At 42.3% G+C, this 20,353-nt stretch overlaps 1 protein-coding gene across 4 annotated transcripts in view; it reads right to left on the bottom strand.

The window, feature by feature from the left end:
• Positions 1-554: 554 nt before the first annotated feature.
• TCF20 (transcription factor 20) overlaps positions 555-20,353 on the bottom strand; it is a 186,379-nt gene continuing 166,580 nt past the window's right edge. For 2 of the 4 annotated variants that reach the window (XM_034774962.1, XM_034774960.1), the window contains exons 3-6: positions 19,532-19,625; positions 12,997-13,046; positions 9,907-10,034; positions 555-1,868 (exon numbers count right to left, since the gene is read on the bottom strand). In XM_034774962.1, the coding sequence (XP_034630853.1) occupies positions 9,951-10,034; positions 12,997-13,046; positions 19,532-19,625 (228 nt within the window). In that variant the 3' untranslated portion in view covers positions 555-1,868; positions 9,907-9,950. The remainder of the gene's footprint in view (positions 1,869-9,906; positions 10,035-12,996; positions 13,047-19,531; positions 19,626-20,353) is intronic. The other 2 variants (XM_034774963.1, XM_034774964.1) reach the window with 2 other exon arrangements.

Raw genomic sequence — 20,353 nt, 5'->3', positions numbered from 1 at the left:
GGCCCTGACTGTCAAGTGTCTCCATTTCCCCCCCCCCAATATAGCTAAAATAGAAGTATTAAATTTTAGCTTATTATAATTTTATGCTGAATGTTCCAAAATGCAAGCAGCAAAAGAGGCACCCACATCATTTTTTAAAAGGATTTCCTCACCTCCTCTACCCCATTTTATATCCGAAGTCATGCTGGCCAGCTCCCTCTACAACAGCACCCTGGTGTGCACCACACCCTGTGAAGTCATTAGAGCACGGTACCACCCTATGGGTAAAGGAAAGGTCAGGCAGGTAGCGTAATACTACTGCACATGAACTTTGAGTTCAGTGAATCAAGTGATCCTCCTGGCTAGCTATGCCTAGGCACCATATAAATCCTAATAATAAAAACTTCATTGTCTCCCTCCTCCTTGGCCAGTCCAGATGGTTAAGGAAATCTCATTAATGAAGGAAAGACACAAAGATGACAGCAGGCAAACAACCCAAAAGGTGGCAGCTGAATGTTAGCATGTCTCCCCCTCCCTTTCAACAAACCAAGTTACATTCACAAAACAAAAGGAAACAAGGTTAAAATGAAGTTTATTAGTTTTTTGTTTTGTTTTTTAAGCTTTTTTTTTTATATAAAACTGTTTGTGAAACAGCTATTTTATTCCCATGGCAGAGTGACCCCTGAAAGATGCACTAACCCCTTCTTAAGGCCTTAACAAGAAAAAATTTATTTGTCTTTTTAAACTCAAATGTTTAAAAATTACACAATTTACAAAAAAATAACCATATGGTATAGGCTATTAAATTGACATTCTCCCTTCCTTTGGAAAAAAACAACAAAACCCCAAAACAACCCACCCACACACTAAAGAAGGGTTAATTGAACATTCCTGGACAATTTAAACACACATTGATTCCATCAACATTCAGACTTCCTGTTCAACTTCCCACCCTGGCAGACAAACCAACATCCTCCTTTAGCCTGCTTTCAAAAGAGACGGCAGCTTCTTGGAATGATTTAGGGGTGTTCATCATTACCATGAATGGCAGAAACACCCTCCCCGCACCCACCGTTTGGTGCGGACATATCCACATCTATATGGGGTGTGTGTATTTGGCTAGCAGCAGCTACCTTTTACTTCACAAGTCGCATGACCTAGGAGTCAGATGTTTTTCAAGCTTCTATTGTTAATCAAAATAAATAGTGTTTCTTGAAAAGAAAATATTGTAAACTCACTCCCCACGCATACACATATGAACAACTCATTGCCTGCAGCCATCCAATCCCCCTTCCTACCCCACAGATAGTTTTGTAATGAAAGAGGATTTTTTGTTTTATTTTCTTTAAATCTCGAGCTCTTCTTCCGGAAGTGGGGGAGAAGAGGAGGGAGACAAATCTGGTTAGTGGAATGCATAATTCCACTCCCTTTTCAACAAAGAGGGGGATAGTTCAGGAGCCTCCTTTGGATTCTGGACTTAACATTTACTGTAATTAGAAGAAATTGTGAATTTATCTGTGTTTTTAATATTGAATCAAATGCATAAAAAGGGATAGTGCACCTTTCATTTAAAACAAAGTCTTCCAAGACTAAAAAATAGATCTTTATATATATATATATATATTTTATCCCTCCCTCTTTAATTCCCCCCACCTGTTTCCTCTTTTTCCCACCCCTCCCCATTGTCACTATGGAGTTTGTGTCCATGGAAACAGCTGGTTCAGACTCCTTGGTCATATTCTGTGATGTCATCAGTCTTGAGTGTGATGTAAGAATTTATGAAGGAAGTGCTGGCATTGGCAGGCACATCAAGAGGGGGCGTGGCTGCACAGTGGGAGAGATTTCATTCAGTCATGAATGTCCACCGCTTTTTATCTCAACAGCCTAACCTGCAAAACAAAGTGAACACAGCGATATTAGTATACTTATAGTTACCCGTGTAACAGCCACCAGGACTTCAGAGCAGCTTACCCAACAACCTGACATAACAGCAATGCCAAGAGCTAAGTTTACAGAAGCACGATCGTTGTTATTTCTTTACAACAAATTTTATGTGGTGAAAGGTATCAGATTAACAAGCCTTGAAGACTATCTATTTAGCTACAGAAGGGGTACAGCATGGGCAACCACAGGAGCATACGTTTCTCCTACCACCACCAACCCACAGACTTTATAACACAGAACCACTTCCTGCAGTGAGAAGATCATTAATCCTTAGTCTGTTTGCTGGAAACTAGCAACAAAGGGGCCCAATTAGGATCAGTTATGATGGTGGATCTGTGATGTGACTCCTGCCCATTAGGAACTGGACCGAGTCGCCAACACATTTTATACAGACAGATCTCTAACCAGCCATCAGATAGTAACAACTTTCAACCAACACCAACCTGGGACTGTAATGAAACTGATGATTGAGTTAACAGGTTCCATATCCAGTTATTAATTGCCTGAAGTGACCAGTCCTCACTAGAGGGAGGATGAGCCACATTGTGTGTATAATTTACATTTCCTTATGCTATTTTCTTGTTGTAGGTTGCAGACTGCAGGGGTAAGACTAGTGTAAGGAAATCTTGGGGTGTCTTCAGGCAAAACCTCAAACTCTGGAATGGCCAGTCCTTCTCCAGGATGTTTAGTATTTCAACTGCACAGATCAAGAAATTACATGAGGCACGATACACAACTCCGGGAGTTTAAGTTTAGTTGGGACTGAAGTAGCTCAAAACAGGAGTCAAATTCTCCACAATTAAAGCCACACGTCCTGTTCACTTTTCTAGAAAACACCTCACTCTCCCTTAACAAGTTGCCACTGCTAAGAAAACTTAAAAGATTTAAATATTCTATTCCTTCCTGTGACCCAAGATTTAGTTATTTTGCAAGAATACTCCTTTGCTGTAGCTCACGTAACACTCATATATCCTTTCCCCCTCATAAATGAGTTCAAGTGAAAAACAAAACCCACAACTTATGCTGAATGTATGAACTGCAGTTAATAGCATTAGAGGTGCACGCACAAAATGCACCTACTACTGACAGTTACAACTCCAGAACTCCCAGCTGGCTGTGCTATGAAAAGATAAGCTATTCGGAGTATCAGATCTCCTCCTAGCAAGCATACTACTTTACTGCTAAAATTCTCACATGCAGCAATATAAGGCTAAGGGCAAACAAAAAAACATGAAGCAAGTGTGTAAAAAATAACAGACTACTATAAAGAGGAGATATCACTGCAGGAGAGAGGGAAATTCCAAGAAGTAACAGCTCAGGCAGCTAATCCTTGTTGGTATTCATTATTGTGCAACTGTAAGCCCTTATTGGAGTAGCAAGCCCATGCTGCTGCCTCTGGCTTCTGTTCAACTGTGGCTTGCCCATGCTTGGAAGCAATCCAGAGCATTAGGCACTGACTCAGGGAAGGAACAGGCTCACCATGTATAAAGTTCCTCCCTGTTCCTGGCAAAAAATCCAGAGCACCAGGCGCACTCACACACAGTCACTCTCCATATCGGGAATTGACACAAATGTTCTAGGGGCAAACTGGCTCAGGAAGCAGGAGCAGCAAACAGACACACAATCCACTACCATTCCTGAACTTGATCCAGAGCACTAGAGCGCAGGCCTTTTTTTCCCTTACGGAGATCAGAATGAAAGCAGCCAAAAAACAAAGGAAAAAAACCCAACTACCCCAACAACCTATTCCTTCCATTCTAGCAGGCAACTTTACAGCCCATTTCCACCAAAAGCAGCAACAGGACACACATCTGTCCCACTGTGAGAAGATAGTTTCCCTAAACAACCATGCATATCACATTTATTCAGACTTACAAGAATAGTTTGATGGGGGGGGGGGTGTGAGGGCAGGGAGGGTGGGTGCAGGGCCAAATGAGAGGAAAGGATCCATAAGACTTTCTCTACTATAGCGGGGCGGGGAGAGACACCCGTATCTCCAAATTAGAAGTATCTGGGAGAAGAGAAGAGGTGAGGAGAAATGCAACACCCAGCTTCAGGCACAGCATTCAGATACTTGTGATTTTATCCCCCTTTCCTCTCCCCTGTGGGATTCTCAAATCCTTGTCATCGTTTTGAGGACGCCTTAACTTGTACTACTCCATACTTTCACACTAGGCTTTTTATTCAGAGCTTATGGGCCAGATCCGTGTCTCCTTGTCTGGCCCCTACGCACCCCTCCTGCTGTGCAAAGTGGCCCTAAAGATGCCCCAACAGAGCCGCTGGAGATTCTAGCGAGGGAGGAGAATCCTTAGCAGTCATAGTCAGCTCTACAACACCCCACTTTTCTCCTCCCTCCCATACACATAAGGGAGCATCTTGGGGGTGGGAGGGAACGTGCCGAGGGAGCATCTAGCTCCAGTGACCCCTGACCAGGAGGCAGTTACAAGCAAGCACTGGTTAGAGGAGCACGGAAGCCGCTTTTACTTCTGCTAAGGGCTAAACTGGCTCCAGGGACTGAAGGAGCATAAAGATGCTTTAAATCACCTCCCTCTTTTCCTTGGGGTCCTGTGCCAAGAACTGGTCAGCCAGATTTGGTGGCCATATATATTTAAGCAGCACATCTCCCTTACAGCTTTCAGAGGAAAGAAGCCCTACTATATGGGTTAAAATTAGACGTTATTTAACAATTTTCACTAAGCTATACAGGAGAGAGCTTGCATCATCAGGCTCTAGCCTTGTAGCCTCCAGTTAGAGGTTCCTTGGCCTGAGAGGCAGGAATCTCCACTAAGAGCGAAACAGGAAAAGCAGCAATGTACCATAAACCTTCCACTTCCAAAACCAATACCCAAACGTGGAGAGACGATTTATTGCCATTCCGCCAACAAAAATACCCATGCGGGTGGAAGAACTAACAAGCCTGGGAGAAGACAGTAGTGGGTAACAAGACCATGACCCACACATTTATAAATGAGAGTACATGAGACGTAGACTGGGCCGCTTGGAGAATCCCTGAAACCAGGCAAGGAACAAAGGCTGCAGCCCTACAACTAGAGTTCTGACCTGTACTGCATTATGCACTAGCTTCTACATTAGAGCTGCTTCAGGCTCTCTGGCCCAATGCACTGGTAGTTTGCAGGACAGGGGCTGCTGGCTGGTAGTGGAAGCAGTTGCTTCTCAAGCTGCAGCTCTGGACTCCCTGCTCCTCTACTCCCAGAAGCAAAGAGGCCTATGAGGAAAGGAGGGGAGCTGCCCATGAGTAGTCAGACAGGAGAGGGTGCTGCTGGGCTTACACAGGAGGGAAAGAAAAAAGGAGCAAAAAGAACTCTGCAGCTCAAGAGCCTGATGTGGTCCCTGTTCCCTCCTGTGAATAATGTCTAGGGCTCGGCCTACCAGCTCCTTCTCTTCTCTCCTATTCAAAATCTAACACTGGCTCCTCCTGAGCAGCTTCATATACTCTCTATACTCCTTGGAGAGAGAAGGGAGCAAAGGGGGGAGAGAAAGAGGATCATGACCAACCGCAGCCCCTTGGGAGGGACAGAGGAGGATGGCAAATCAGCTCTGTGTGTGAATGGGCATGATTGGAATGTGGGAGGCTGCATACATTTGGGGGCCTCATTAATTGTATGGGGATGTTGCAAGAATTAATTTGGGGGCAGTCTGGGCAGGGATCACTCAGGCCCTCACCCTGGTGCCCCATGAAAAGCCTATGTAGAGACCCCATTCCTGAATCCACCAGAAGCCTGGAAAGGGACCCCACATATACCTGACTCTAAAAGTGGAACACCTTTGTTTTCCTGTATGTCACACCACAAGCAGCAGATACTTGTTTATGGTGTGGCATACAACAAAACATCAGTGTCGTTTGTCACGCACTGTGGTGGCGTATTTTTCACATTGGCAGGTTGGATGGTTGAGAGGCATGCCTACAACTTCCCATGGGGAGCAGAAGAATGTTGGGGGAGGGGAGAGGTAGAGGCAGAGTTGGAAGGGGAAAGAAGTTGTCAGAAGAACCGTTTTCCCCTCTCTCACACCCTAATCCTTCCCCTCACCTAAGAGGGCTTGTCACAAGCAAGAGCAAATGTCCTGGATCCACTGCTTCCTTACTGGGGGAACTTCTAGAAGGAGGGGAGGAACAGAATACAATGATTATTATTATTAATAATACTTTGAGCACCACAGCTGTACAAAGCACTTTATAAAGCTAAGATGACAGGTATCTGCCTCGTGGAACTTACAACGGATCAAGCATGAAACTCAGACTAGACTGCCCTGCGAGAGGGGATTAACACTGGAAAACTATGCAGTTACTTTCCTCTAAGAACAGACAACAAGTTAAGCAACCTGAAACTGAAAAATCCACACGAAAAGAAATTAAGGGCACTTTAATGTTCACTGACTTCTGACGTCTTATAAAACAAAGATCTAACAGTTATCAGGGTGGATCAAAATAAATAATTTAAAAATAATTAAAAACTATTTTTTAAAAATGTAAATTAAATAAGGTTTGTTTTTTAAAATAAACATTTAAAATTAAACTTGAAACTGACAACCTATATTAAGGCCTGGAACCAGACTTTGCTGTACTGCTAAACAACTTTTGAGAGCAGGAACCACTTTTGCAGGTGTACACAATATCTTCCTCATTTCAGTTTATTCAACTAGTTCAATTCAATTACTAGTTAATTCTAAGTTAAGAAACGAAGTCAGAATTGAAAAAGTAGGAAAGATTGTCTTCCTCTTCCAATCTATGAATAAGAACTAGGTGTGAGAGGATGAGATCTCCTAGTTCTAAAATCTTGAATGGCATAGTGACCAGAAACAATCAGTTCGATCTACTTACTACAGACAACACTTTCCTTTAATAAATTAGACAGTTTTGCATCTAAAACATGTTTTTATAAACTTTTAGATAATTTTTTTTCCTTAAGTATCAAGCACATTTGAGGTGGTTCTATTTAATACATTAAAAATGCTGTTTTAATTGAATTTTAATTTCCATCCAAATAGAGTTTAACACAAATAACAAGTAAAAAATTAATCTAATAAATAAGAAATGCATCATTCAACCATTTTCTATCATAAAATGTAAAAATTAAGAATCTCAATAAATGCAAGTTAAGCTATATAACCACTTAAATAAATGTGTATAGATACAGTATATCCACCTGGTTAGAAAAAAGAAGCACAAGTTTTAATGTAAAGGTTATATAGTTGCAAATCAGAATGTTTTAATGGTTACTGGCCAGTGAGAATCAACCTCTCTTTAGCAAAACAACTAAAATGTACAAATGCAAAACAAGATTAAAATCTATTCTTTTAACCAAGGTTTCCTGGTTACTGATTTAAAATATGATTAAAATCAGTAATTTAAATTGCTTTTATTTAAACAGTCCACCCTGATTATCATAAAGAAGCCAGCTCCATGTCTGCTCAGGTTTACAGAGCTGCAAAAGACACCAGCAACACACACTGCTAGACCATTATCCAATTATTTCTCAGCCACACCATCACTTACACTTTTTGCCTTCCATAGAGTTGAATTAAAAAAACTTGACGATCTTTACTATTTAGGAAAAATTGACAATAAATATTAATGGTTAATTTTGTTTGAATGGCTATTTTTCTTTAATGAAAGTCTCAGAATGTAAGAGTACTAAAAATCACAGACAAGCTGAGCTAAACCAAGCCAACAGCCACATCACAGAGTCCTAATACCAAATACTAGCTGTTTGCTGCTATTGCACATATAAAATACAAAACAGTTTATTAAATCTCACTTCCTTCACATAAAATACCACAAAAACCACTTTGTAGTCACTTGACTATAGAAATAAGGAAGGTTTTAAGGCAAGACTTATCAGGAAGTGGCTGAGAAGAGAAGGGAGTCAAGAAGGGTGAAACAGCTTTACTTAGATAAGGCAGTAGAAGTAAAAGAGCAACTCTCATCTGCAGAATCAGGGAAAAGGGGTAGAGGCAAGCAAGACCAGGGTAATGCAAATGAGCAATGGAATGAGGTCAAGAGATCCAATTAGTGCCAACTCGGGGGTGACTGGGGACACCTGCTCCAATAGGACTTTGAGATTGCAAACTCATTTCATTTATGGCTTGTCTTCACGTACAGCACTATAGTGGCGCAACTGCTAGTACTTTAGCGAAGACGCTCCTACACCAATAGCTGGGGCCCTACCAAATTTAAGGCCATGAAAAATGCATCACAGACCATGAAATCTGGTCTCCCTCTGTGAAATCTGGTCTTTTATGTGCTTTTACCCTATATTATACAGATTTCACAGGGGAGACCAGTGTTTCTCAAATTGGGGGTCCTGACCCAAAAGGGAATTGTGTGTGGGGGGGGGGTTGGGGGGGGTGGGGTGTCGCAAGGTTATTTTTGGGATGGGGGATGTCACGGTATTGCCACCCTTACACGCTGCTGCCTTCAGAGCTAGGAGGCTGGAGAGTGGCGGCTGCTCACTGAGTGCCCAGCTCTATAGGCAGCAGCGCAGAAGTAAGCGTGGCAATGTTATACCATGCCATCCTTATTTCTGCGCTGCTGGTGGCAGCGGCTCTGCCTTCAGAGCTGGGCTCCCAGCCGGCAGCTGCCACTCTCCAGCGACCCAGCTCTGAAGGTAGCGCCACCAGCAGCAGCACAGAAGTAAGACTAGCAGCACCACAACACCCCCTACAATAACCTTGCGACCCCCACCCCCAGCTCCTTTTTGGGTCAGGACTTCTACAATTACAACACCGTGAAATTTCAGTTTTAAATATCTGAAATAATGAAATTTACGATTTTTTAAATCCTATGACTGTGAAATAGACCAACATGGACCACGAATTTCATAGGGCCCTACCGATAGGAGAGCTTCTCCCACCAGCGTAGTTAATCCACCTACCCGAGACAGTAGCTATAATTGGCAGGAGAAGCTCTCCCGTCGACACAGCGCTGGTTTATATGAGGGATTAGGTTGGTATAACTACATCACTCAGGAGTGTGGATTTTTCACACCCCTGAGCAACGTAGTTATATCGATAAAGGTCTGTGGTATAGGCCTGGCCTTAGGCCACCAAGCTGCCATCAGATAGCAATGACTTTTGATTTTGGGTGTGCTGCATATTGATAGTGATCTGCAAGCTATCTAGATAACTAAATGGATATTCTGCAGAGCCAGAGTATGAGGAAGTGCATTTCTCAATGGCTTTGCATTTTGGTAACCAACAATGGTAAGGAAGTAAATACAAGGATAATTGTTAGAGATTCATGATATTGTGGCCACACAGTTACAACTCTACCTACTTCAGCTCCAGTCTGGTTGGACAGGCAGGAGAAAGGGCTTGGTATGGGAGGGGGGAGAGTGCAACAGGTCCTAGTAAGGATCACCTCTTGCCCCAATTTGGGTAGAGGTATCCTGCATGCTAAAAGTGAGAGACTTGCAAGACTATAATCACTGCACAATTATAATCATTTTGAAATATCAATGCAATTAAATTCTGACCTGGCAACATCCATGTTACAAAACTGTAAATACAATAAGACTAGTTTATTCCTAAGTACAAAGTTTAAGAAGGTGGCAATCCTACACCTAAGTGAGGTGGTGGGGTTGGTTTTTTTGTTTGTTGGTTGGTTGATTGGTTTTTGGAAGTTTACTATTTAGGTTCCATAAAATTAAGGAAAAATTTCTGCCAGATTCCGACGCACATGGAAGAGACAAAAGTATGAATGGACGTTTCTGGCACTGAATATGGGAGTTGGGTGAAATCCAGCAACAGTAGAGGAGGGCAGTTATTAAGCTTTGCCCTTCACCTGTAAACAGAGGGAATTGCTAACAAAATACAAAAATAAAACCACTAGCCTGAAGAAAACTGAGGAACAAAAATCAAAGCAATCCCAGTTATAACCTCTGCATGTGTACAAACTGCCCCAACTTCTCCCACAGAAGTGGAGAGAGGGCATGGGGGGAACTGGAAGTCCTTCCCCCAACTCACCTGTGCTTGCTTTTATTTCCATTCCCAGGAGCACACTTCCCCCCTCACCCCCGCTCCGACTGCTCTGTGCTGAGACTGCCTTTCACCATCTTGTTCTGCAAGGAGGGAAGAGAGCAAGGAAGGAGGGGCTGATGAACCAAGCCAAAAGGAGGAGGAGCAGGGAAATATGAGGGAGAGCAAGAGACAGGGGAGGGAAAGAGAGGCACACAGAGAATGAAAGAGAGAAAGAAAAGTCAGTACACTGGAATGAGTTATACAGATTTTCAGACAGGATTTTCCCCATGACAAGAGTTGTCATTAAGCAAGAGTGGAGAGTTTGGTTTTAAATTTAAAAAATATATATATACAGAATTTCACAAGAAAAAAGCAAAACTTCTCAATAAAACCCTTTAAAGGTGACTTGCAAAGGATTTCTGAAACATTGGGCATGTGCCCTTTTATGGTCTATACAAGAGGCTTAAAAGTTCTCTCCCCCAACACTGTTACTCAACCCTAAAAATATCAGGAATGTTGATCATGGCCATCCCTGGCTCTGCTGGAGCACCTACTGGATGTGTCAGAGGATTTATAAAGTTAGCTCTCAAACCTCAATTAAAGAGATGGAGTGTCTAGTGTTAATTAGCTACTGAGGTTAAATAGGCATTAACAAAAAGCAAAGAGCTTTAAACAGTCTAACAAAGTCCCTTCCTCTCTCAATTACTCAACTTTCACCCTTCTGGCTCTCGCAAAGTCACAGTTTAACTTTTTTTCCAGTGAGTCATTTTAACACAGTGGTTCTCAGCCTTTTCCACATCAAGACCGCTTTTTTCATATCAGGATCATCCCACAACCATCTCTAGCTTGGCCCCCGCACCCTCCCATTTACAATATTGGAAGGGTAAGGTGGGTCATGACCCCCAGGCTGAGGACCCCCATGTAATTCTTCCCAGGAAGATTTGGAGCAAACTAATGCTGATCAGTGAAGCATTCAGCAAGGGCAGAGCCACATTCAAGCAAGGAAAATCCTTCCATTCTCTCTTGAGCTCAAACAAGTGACTCAAAACTTTACCATGAACGAACTTCAACGAGAAAGAGAAGCTGCAGATGACGAATGCCAATTTCTTCCCATAAAATAGGCAAAAGATCTGCCCTGGGCTTACTGTTAGTAAACGTCACACTTTTACAGCTTCATCAGGTATCTGTTTCAGTTCCACTGCCATCCTCTGTTCCTTCAAAGCTTACCAGTGAACTGAACTGTGTTCAAATAGCTTATAAAACAGACTGCATTCTAGTCACAAGGCAGCTGTGTTTTAATGTTTTCCTATCGTAGTTTGAGGACCATCATTGCAAATACTAATACAGCACTGCCAACCCAACCTATCTGCAAGAACTGAATGCTGGAAAGCTTTAAGTTTATTTTGTTTTAATTTTTTTAACCCTATAACACAGGGGTTCTCAACTTTATTGTACCGCAACCCCCTTCTGACAACAAAAATTACTACATGACCCTAGGAGTGGGGGACTGAAGCCTGAGCCCACCTGAGCCCCACTGCCCCCCTAGTGGGGGAGATGGGGGGAGGCAAAGCCGAAGCCCCACTGCCCCAGATGGGGAGGCCAAAACCCAAGGGCTTCAGCACCAGGCAGCAACCTGAGCCCTGCCGCCAAGGGCTGAAGCCCCCGTGCTTGGGCTTTGGCCCTGGCCAGTGGGCTTGGGCTTCGACCCTGGGTGGTGGGGGTTGGGCTCCAGGCCCGGGCCCCAGCAAGTTCAAGACAGCCCTGGTGACCCCATTAAAACAAGGTCACAACCCATTTTGGGGTCCCAAACCATAGTTTGAGATCCACTGCTATAACATATCTTGTCAGTGGACAGCAAAACCAGGAAATCCTTGTGTTACAGATCCTTCACAATCACACTAGACAAGTGTCAGAAAAAGAAGACACCAGTTTCATCCAGCTGTTGGGGCAGTTCACACCTTTTAATTATTGATTCAGGCAGGCATTAGTACATTGGTTTATGCTTGTTCCACATTTCTGAGGTTCTCTCTGCAACCATAAGGACTAGAATTTTTTTTCTTCTTTTTTAAATGAAAGAATGAGAAAAAGGGAGGCTGATCATTGCTTACAAATTGATAACCAAAGTCCTAGAGTCTTCCAAGCTAGACGGGATCTGAATTTTTAACGTAAAAAACAAACCACCACTGTTTTTTAAAAAAAGTGTGGGAGTAAATACATAAAAATCGCTTATTGTGGCAAAACCACTTGCTCAATATACTTTTCTCCTTTACACAGATTTTATCTTTCAGAACTACCTTGTAAGAATACCAGAAGCCACCAGATGTCAGTCTAATCCAAGGCACAGCAGAAGAGAGCTGCTGACAAGTACCTGAACGGAGTAACTGAATTCTCTGAAGCATTCTTGCAAGAGCTAAGGAGCAGAATCCCTCCTCCCAAAATCTAAATTACAAGTTGCGTCTATACTCTCACACAATTTAAATAGATTCCTGCTAGCCACCAGAATCGCCATTCCTCCTGACGTTTTGGATCACCTAGTTATACAGGCGGATGCTTCAGTAACTTGTACAGAGGACGTGAGGGAAATAGAATCAGCTGAGCAACTGTACTGAACTATGACAAGCTGCTTCTATTTCTGGCAAGTCCTTGCTTCCAACAGCTGATTAAAAACTTTTCCATGAGATATTTTTCCTTCCTTCTTGCATCCCTGGTAAAGCCCAGAAAGAACGTTCACCAAAAAGTTGCAGTATAGCACTCAAAAAGAAGGAATGTATTGACTGTACCATAAAAGATAGGAAATTAAGCTGGGTTTCATATAGTCTCTCTGAAGGTCTAGACAGCAAATGGCAAAGACATACAGTAGGCTTCACAGATCTTCTTAAGCAATCTGTATTCTTCTAGGTAGATACTTATTCCCCAAAATGCATCTCCCACAGAACCACACACACACACGCACACACACACGGCTTCATCTAAAAGCATCTCTTCCTTCTAAAACATGTTATCTGGGTATAAAATTACTTCATTAAAACAAATGTAGACAGAGCCCAAAGGAGGACAGCACTGAATGGACCTAGCAGGGAAGAGGTTTCCTCTTACCTTGTGCTTGGGGCACCTCACTGAGAAATTCTCTTCGTTTAGTAAACAATCTAGAGGAGAAGACAGAGAGCAATTTGATTATTTTATTTATAAAAGTATACTTTGCATAATGTGTGTGTTATTCATCATACCTTTCAGGTAGATGCTGTATTCAGAGATTGCTTCTAGATTTACTATTTGGGTTTTCTTTGGAGGAAAGGGGTTTCAGGAATATTTTAGTAAATTAATTTACCAATAGACCTGAGTGATATTGTCCTTACTGCAATCAATATGCCAACCCCAAATTTCCCCTAGTGCCTCACTGCTGCATAAGGAGTAAAAGTCAGAGCAAACCCACAAATCTCTCTTGGCTTCATGGATTCTAACCTTAGAAATACAAAGACAGGAAAGACCAGATACACCAGTAGTTCTCAAACTTTTGTACTGGTGACCCCTTTCACATAGCAAGCCTCTGAGTGTGACCCTTCCCCCCCCCCCCTTATACTTTAAAGTGTTTTAAATTTAACACCATTATAAATGCTGAAGGTGAAGTGGGATTTGGGGTGGAGGCTGACAGCTCGCAACCCCCCCCATGTAATAACCTTGCGACCCCGTGAGGGGTCCTGACTCCCAGTTTGAGAACCCCTGAGATACACCCATCTCATCTTAGCATATTATCCCTGTTTTATGCTTCAGAGGAAAGTGACTGCCCCCCATGTTTAGCACAAAGTCCCTGAAATATCAGAGGCAGAAAAAAGTTGGTGTGTGTGTGTTGTGACTTATTTCCAACCCCAAATCTAGTGATCAAGTTTTGTTCATTGCTTGATATACCGCAGGGTCACTCATATTGCTCTTGGACCTGCTGCCACACTCTGTAACTGTGAAGCTTCACTAATCTAAGAGACAGTTTAATGACTTCACATTTTTTAAGGACACTAGAACAGATCAAGTTTGTTTTTAAAAAGTGACTTTAGCATTGTTAAGAGGTGCTACATTAACAGCTCCTGGAACCGTTAAGTGCTGTATCCATAGAAGAGGATGCACTAAAGGCAACAAGGCAGTGCAAACTTTGGAGCTCCAGCCTTCTACTTAGGGATTTCCAAGTGCCCCACATTTCCATTTCACAATCAAAACTTGAAGCTGCAGTGCACTCTACATAGGGGGTTCAGCTGCATCTGCCAGGTATTGTTGTCTATGGCGCTGCCCCCACCTTGTCAAACTTTTGACACCACCTCCAAATACCTGATGTTACTCAGCCAGCGTCTCAATACTGCGTTATTTTTGGTGGCTCACCAGTGTAAGAATTCAGCAAGGCATTTATGACCTCGTGTCCTCTCCAATGTCCCAGATTGCCAGCAAGTTGCACAGTGGTTAATAAAATGTGCTAATTTAAAATCTTAAGTATGTAGCATAACTACAGCTCTCTGCTGTTCCAATCTGCTAGATGAGTTTAACAAACAGCACCTAGGGCTCCAGGGCAATGCTTTCTAGACACCCAAGCAGAGTTTCCTTTGCTGGTATGAAACGCTTCTCAGTTTCAAGATCAATGCCTCTGGCCTGAATCAAAAGGAAGTAGCATGCAATAGCCTAAGTTACTTCAGAGATTTAAAAAAGAGAATGAAAACCCTTATCCCTGCGCTAAGGGCAATAATTTCAAATGCAGTATAGCAAAGACTGTCTCATTATAAGATAGGAATTTTGCACAATGAGACTGTACCATGAATTATCATTGTACAACACAGTAACCATCAGAACAAACCTGAAAATATTAGAGAGAGAAGACTGTTTTCTCCTTTTAGTGAATTCAGCACAGGTGACAGATGAAATCCTCCATTCATCCCCCAAATGGGAAGAGCACATGGGAGCGGTCAGTATAAGCTTCCACACACTGTTTCTTGTCAAGACAACTCATGCCCTGGATCTGGACCATGCGTGGGGGTGAGAAAAGCTCAATATCTGTTATTCAATCTTTGTCTTTTTTTGCCATAAATGCTTACATTGGAGACAACTAATGCCAACTGTGGTAATTAGTGTTAAAGGTTAGGGACACTTATCTCCGCACTGGGAATGGGAGAGACACCGTGAGATCATTTCACAACTGCCACTGACTACTTCTAAGGGTAGGTCTACACTTACCCGGTAGTTCGGTGGCAAGCAAATCGAACTTCTGGGTTCGACTTATCGCGTCTTGTCTGGACGAGATAAGCTGAACCTGGAAGTGCTTGCCGTCGACTGCGGTACTCCAGCTCGGCGAGAGGAGTACGCAAAGTCGACAGAGGAGCCTGCCTGCCGCGTCTGGACCGAGGTAAGTTCGAACTAAGGTACTTCGAACTTCAGCTACGTTATTCACGTAGCTGAAGTTGCGTACCTTAGTTCGAACTGGGGGGTTAGTGTAGACCTGCCCTAAGATGGCAAAAACTTTTGCTTACTACCAACCTGGCCTGGATTTGAACTGGTGACCTAAGGTCACACATTTCATTTCCCAGTCAAGTATACTTTAAAAATCAACTCCAAGGAGGTAATTTTAGATAGCAAGACAACAATACGTCAAGCTAAGGTCAGTTCAAGGAGGAAGATGGAAAGGCAGCCATCCACCTTGTTTGAGCAGGTTTTCCTGTATGTCAGGGAAAACATATAACAAAACAATTATGCTTATATCTCCTTGTACTTTGTCTCTCTCTCTCTCTCTGGTTTGTTACCCTTCACAAAGAATATTTGCAAGCAAAGAGGGTTTTTTGTCCCTTAAGAATTCATCATTTGCTAGTTATTCTGTTTATGGAGTACATATCCTTTGTTTGTGATATCACATAATATGGATGCTGTGGAGACAACTGTGATGTAACAATCAGGATTGGACTCCAGGTGGGGAAGAAAAAAAAAAAATAGAGGGAGTGGATGTGAAATCTCAAGAAACAAGGATCCTGTTTCCATGGAGATGTCTCTAGGACTAAGTTATCTCAGACGTCAGTGGTTCTTTACAAATTTGAACAGATGAAAGCTAAACACAGATGAAACATTAACAATAGCCATCTCCATATTATTATTATTACCATAGTGCAAAGCACCATAAAGTCACATCACAACGAACAGTAAACACAACACATAGGAGTCATGGGCCAGCAATCTTCCTCCACATGTCCTCACACAGCCTTGTGAAACATGCCATTCCACATATCTTCCAGTCAGCCACATCGTTGAATCTCACTAACCACAGGTGCCCACTGACCCTGGCATTCGGCACCAGTCCCTGCAAAACTTGCTCCCACTTTTCCTCCACTCACCCAAACCACATGTCACACAAACTCAAGTTTCCTTTTACCATCTTATTGATATCAGGTATCACTACAGTTATGCTGTAAATTTGGGGGATTACCTCCTTGTTAGTGTAGCATTTCAATTTGAAGGCAGCGAGTGTCAATATCCTGTTTCTGTCGCATCCACTTTTAGCATGCATAAACCAAGATGCTGAAGACAAGAGATGGAGAAGATACAGGACTGGGACAGGGACTAGCTGGATAAGATGGGGCAGAAAGACTCACTTGTGGGGAAATGGGCAGAAGAATTTATGTCCGATAAAGCACACTTGCCTACAGAGCCTGGAATGGAATCCAAGACTTCAGAGTCTCACCATTCCTCTGCTGTTACAAATATCTGTGAAACCCATTTGCAAGGTGTCTCATCCCCCTCTCGTACTGGTCCACAGAGTATGACAACCTACTACTACTCTCAGTTAACCCGTTAGCTCAAGCAGGAAGTGTTTGTGTGGTGGCTCTAGATTTCAATCCTGCTAACGACATATGCGTGTCACTATGACGCCACATGATGGAATTTCTGTTTTTTCAAGATCTAGGAAGTTACACACAAAACTATGTTAAAAGAACATCAAGTATGCAAAAATTAGGAAATGACAGCAGTAAGGTTGCCAAATTTGGCCTCCTTGTGCATATGCATTATGAGACAGGCTTTAAATTACACGATGACTTTTTTTTTTCCACAGGACCCATGCTCATCCAGTGCACAGCACAGACCTGCTTCAGTGATGAATCAGGACTGCGTAGTAGAGGAGACTGTTTATAGGATCCCTCCTTCATGTTGCAGAAGCTGGAAGGTGTATAGGGAAAGAGGCAGAGAATAGCAGGAAGAAAGACGACGGACTCATAGTTAGGGCGGCTGAATGCTGCCCCGGAAAACTGATTTTATCCCTGCCTTTGCCACAGAATTTTCTTATGTAATGCTGGGCAAGTCACTTAACCCAGACTTTTCACACATGATTAAGTAATTGGGCGTTCCTCATTTTCCAAGTGCATAGCTTGAGATATTGGGCTCTGATTTGAAGAACAGCTAAGAAATCACAGCTACAACTGATGTCAACGTGAGCTATTCTTTGAGCAAATGAAGTGTCATATAATGCTGAGTACTCTGAAACATCATGTCCTAGGCCTCTCGAATTGGGCATCCAAAATTAGTGGACATTTTTTATATTAATCTCTCTGTGCCTCAGTTCCCCATCTGTAAAATGGGGATAACACTCCACATCTCACAGGGGTGATATGAACATAAATTCATTAGCATTTGTGGAACACTCATGCTACAGTGATGAGCACCACAGAAAAACCCATGAGAAAATTAATAATTCTGTCTGCAGAGCAGGGTTTGACTAATGTGTAGTAAATAAGGCCCAGAGTCACACACTGAACAATGAGAAAACATAATATTGAATAGCTACTCATTAAGTGAGCACCATACATTCTGTGCACTGAATAAGGTACGGATCCTGTGGAAAAAAAATAGTATGATCTCGTAAATAAATACTGTATCATAACGCATATGCACAAAGGAGCTGCATTGTGATTGTACAGGCAACTTTACTTCAGGCATTTCCTAACTTCTGACTGCTTGACTTTATTAAGATTACAAAGTCCTTTTAACATAGTTTTTTGTTGTGTAATTTTAAAGTGTGTGTGTCACACCACACAGTAGATGAGGCCTTAACTGGATCAAATTCAACGTCAAGGAACCCTGAATTCCATTGCAATTTTAATTCTGTTTTATTATTTAGCATTTATATTGTGGTAGCACGTAGAGGACCAATAGGTTGGGGCCCTATTGTGCTAGGTGCTGTACAGTCATACACAGGAAGACATGAAGTTCAGGAAACTCACCCATTCTCCTGCAACGAAATATCTTGTGTAGGTTTAGCAAGCCAGTCAATCGATCAGTCAAATAATGTCAGCTGACCACCTATTATTTGACCTTGGTCAAATATTCTAGCAAGAATGCCTGATGTAGGCAGTTGCTTACCTTTTTGATTGAATCATGGTGCCATTCTTTCATTTTTTAGAACTTCATTTAATAGTGTTTTGCATTTTTCCGAGTTAAAATAACTCAGTTAAGTAACTTGTTTCTTGTAATTAGGCATATGTATCTAAGGGTAAGTCTACTGGAGACATAAGGTCTTACTCTTCTTTGTTACCATTGTTACTGTTCTAATAAATTAGCACTTTAAAAATATTTGATGAATAATTTTTGGACCATTCAAATGCCCAACCCTAATCCTGTCTTCTAAATCCGAGGTTCTCACCCTTTTTCTTTCTGAGCTCCCCCCATAACCCCCAAAGAACTATAAAAACTCCACAGTCCACCTGTGCCACAACAACTGTTTTTCTGCATATCCAGTAGATTAAAAGCAAGGGCCAGTTTTAGGGGATAGCAAGCAGGGCAATTGCCCAGCAAAGTTAAGTTGCTCGGGCTTTGGCTTCAGCCTTCTGCCCTGGGCCCCAGGGAGCCTAACGCTAACCCTGCTCTCTGGTTTATTTTGGCAGACCTCCTGAAACCTGCCCCCTCCCCCACCCCAGGGTCCCTGGACCACTGGTTGAAAACCACTGTTCTAAATAATCTATGTTCACGCCAGACACTACGGTCATAAGGACAAGTGCCCACACAGATAGCACTAGTACTCTGATCACTGAGCAAAAGGAGCAGCTCCTCTAAAAGCTATACCACCCAGGCTGATATTTTCATAGCTGACCAGAAGTGAGCAATGTCAGTGCTTGGATAAGAGATTTGTGTGGGCACAAATGAGGTGCTACTGGAAGTGGTGTTTATGACTCAGCAGGTGACACTTTCTATTTGGAATCTACTAGGCTAATGCCCAATTGTACTGCTAAGGAGCGTGTCACTGTCTTTCAGATGACATGAAAAATCAGAGGTTCTCATTATTGGGAGTCCTTAAACAGCCTGTACATTTTTCACAGGGAAAGGGGGTTCTCTCCCATGTCATGGCTAAATTCCAGGTTTTTTAGCTGCATTCTACAAATTTAAAATTTTTTCTGCAAGAAAATCTCAAGAAGATTCTTCTACATTTCTCAATCCAACTTGTTCCAAAGTGCTGCCATGCTCTGTTTTATCAGCTGCCATGTTCCTTCCCTTACATTACTGTATTTCCATGGTGGGTTAAGAAATTCAGAGTATAGCAGTTTGTAAAGTGCTCTGGAATACTTTGGGGGCAATATGTGTCCTATAAGTGTAAGATATTATTAATCTTATTTGTTCTTACCTGCATCAATGGCACACGGGTAATGGTATCGGAAGGAGCAACCTTTGTTGTAGCAGCCTAAGGTGGCTCCTGGCTCTTGGCAGTGGGAACATTTCTGAAAAGGATGGAAAGACAGAAATATTAGCAAATAGGTGAGCCCTTTATATCCTCCCTCCATACACCTTTTCCTGGTATTTCTACCATACAAACTTCAGCAATTTCACACACTATTTTCTCAAAATTTATCAAGAGCCACCAGGTCCCAAAGATCACTTTTTAGATTACCGGTACATTCCCTTCAAACATCAAATAATGGGCCCCGCCATTCAGTGGATAAAACGATAGGTTTTTCAAACAACATACTTTTGCACAGCAGTGGTAACTGTACTTAATGTACTGTTAAATAGCAGGTTTCAGAGTAACAGACGTGTCTGTATCCGGAAAAAGAACAGGAGTACCTGTGGCACCTTAGAGACTAACACATTTATTTGCGCATAAGCTTTCGTGGGCTACAGCCCACTTCTTCAGATGCATAGAATGGAACATATATTGAGGAGAGATATATACACACATACAGAGTGCATGAAAAGGTGGGAGTTGTCTTACCAACTCTGAGAGACCAATTAAGTAAGAGAAAAAACTTTTGAAGTGATAATCAAGATAGCCCAGTACAGACAGTTTGATAAGAAGTGTGAGAATACTTACATGGGGAGATAGTTCAATGTTTGTAATGGCTCAGCCATTCCCAGTCTCTATTCAAGCCTAAGTTGATTGTATCTATATGCAAACTAGATACAATCAACTTACGCTTGAATAGAGACTGGGAATGGCTGAGCCATTACA

This window comes from Trachemys scripta, chromosome 1 (assembly GCF_013100865.1).
Source record: "Trachemys scripta elegans isolate TJP31775 chromosome 1, CAS_Tse_1.0, whole genome shotgun sequence".
Taxonomy (NCBI): domain Eukaryota; kingdom Metazoa; phylum Chordata; order Testudines; family Emydidae; genus Trachemys; species Trachemys scripta.
This window is presented reverse-complemented; position numbering and strand designations above follow the sequence as displayed.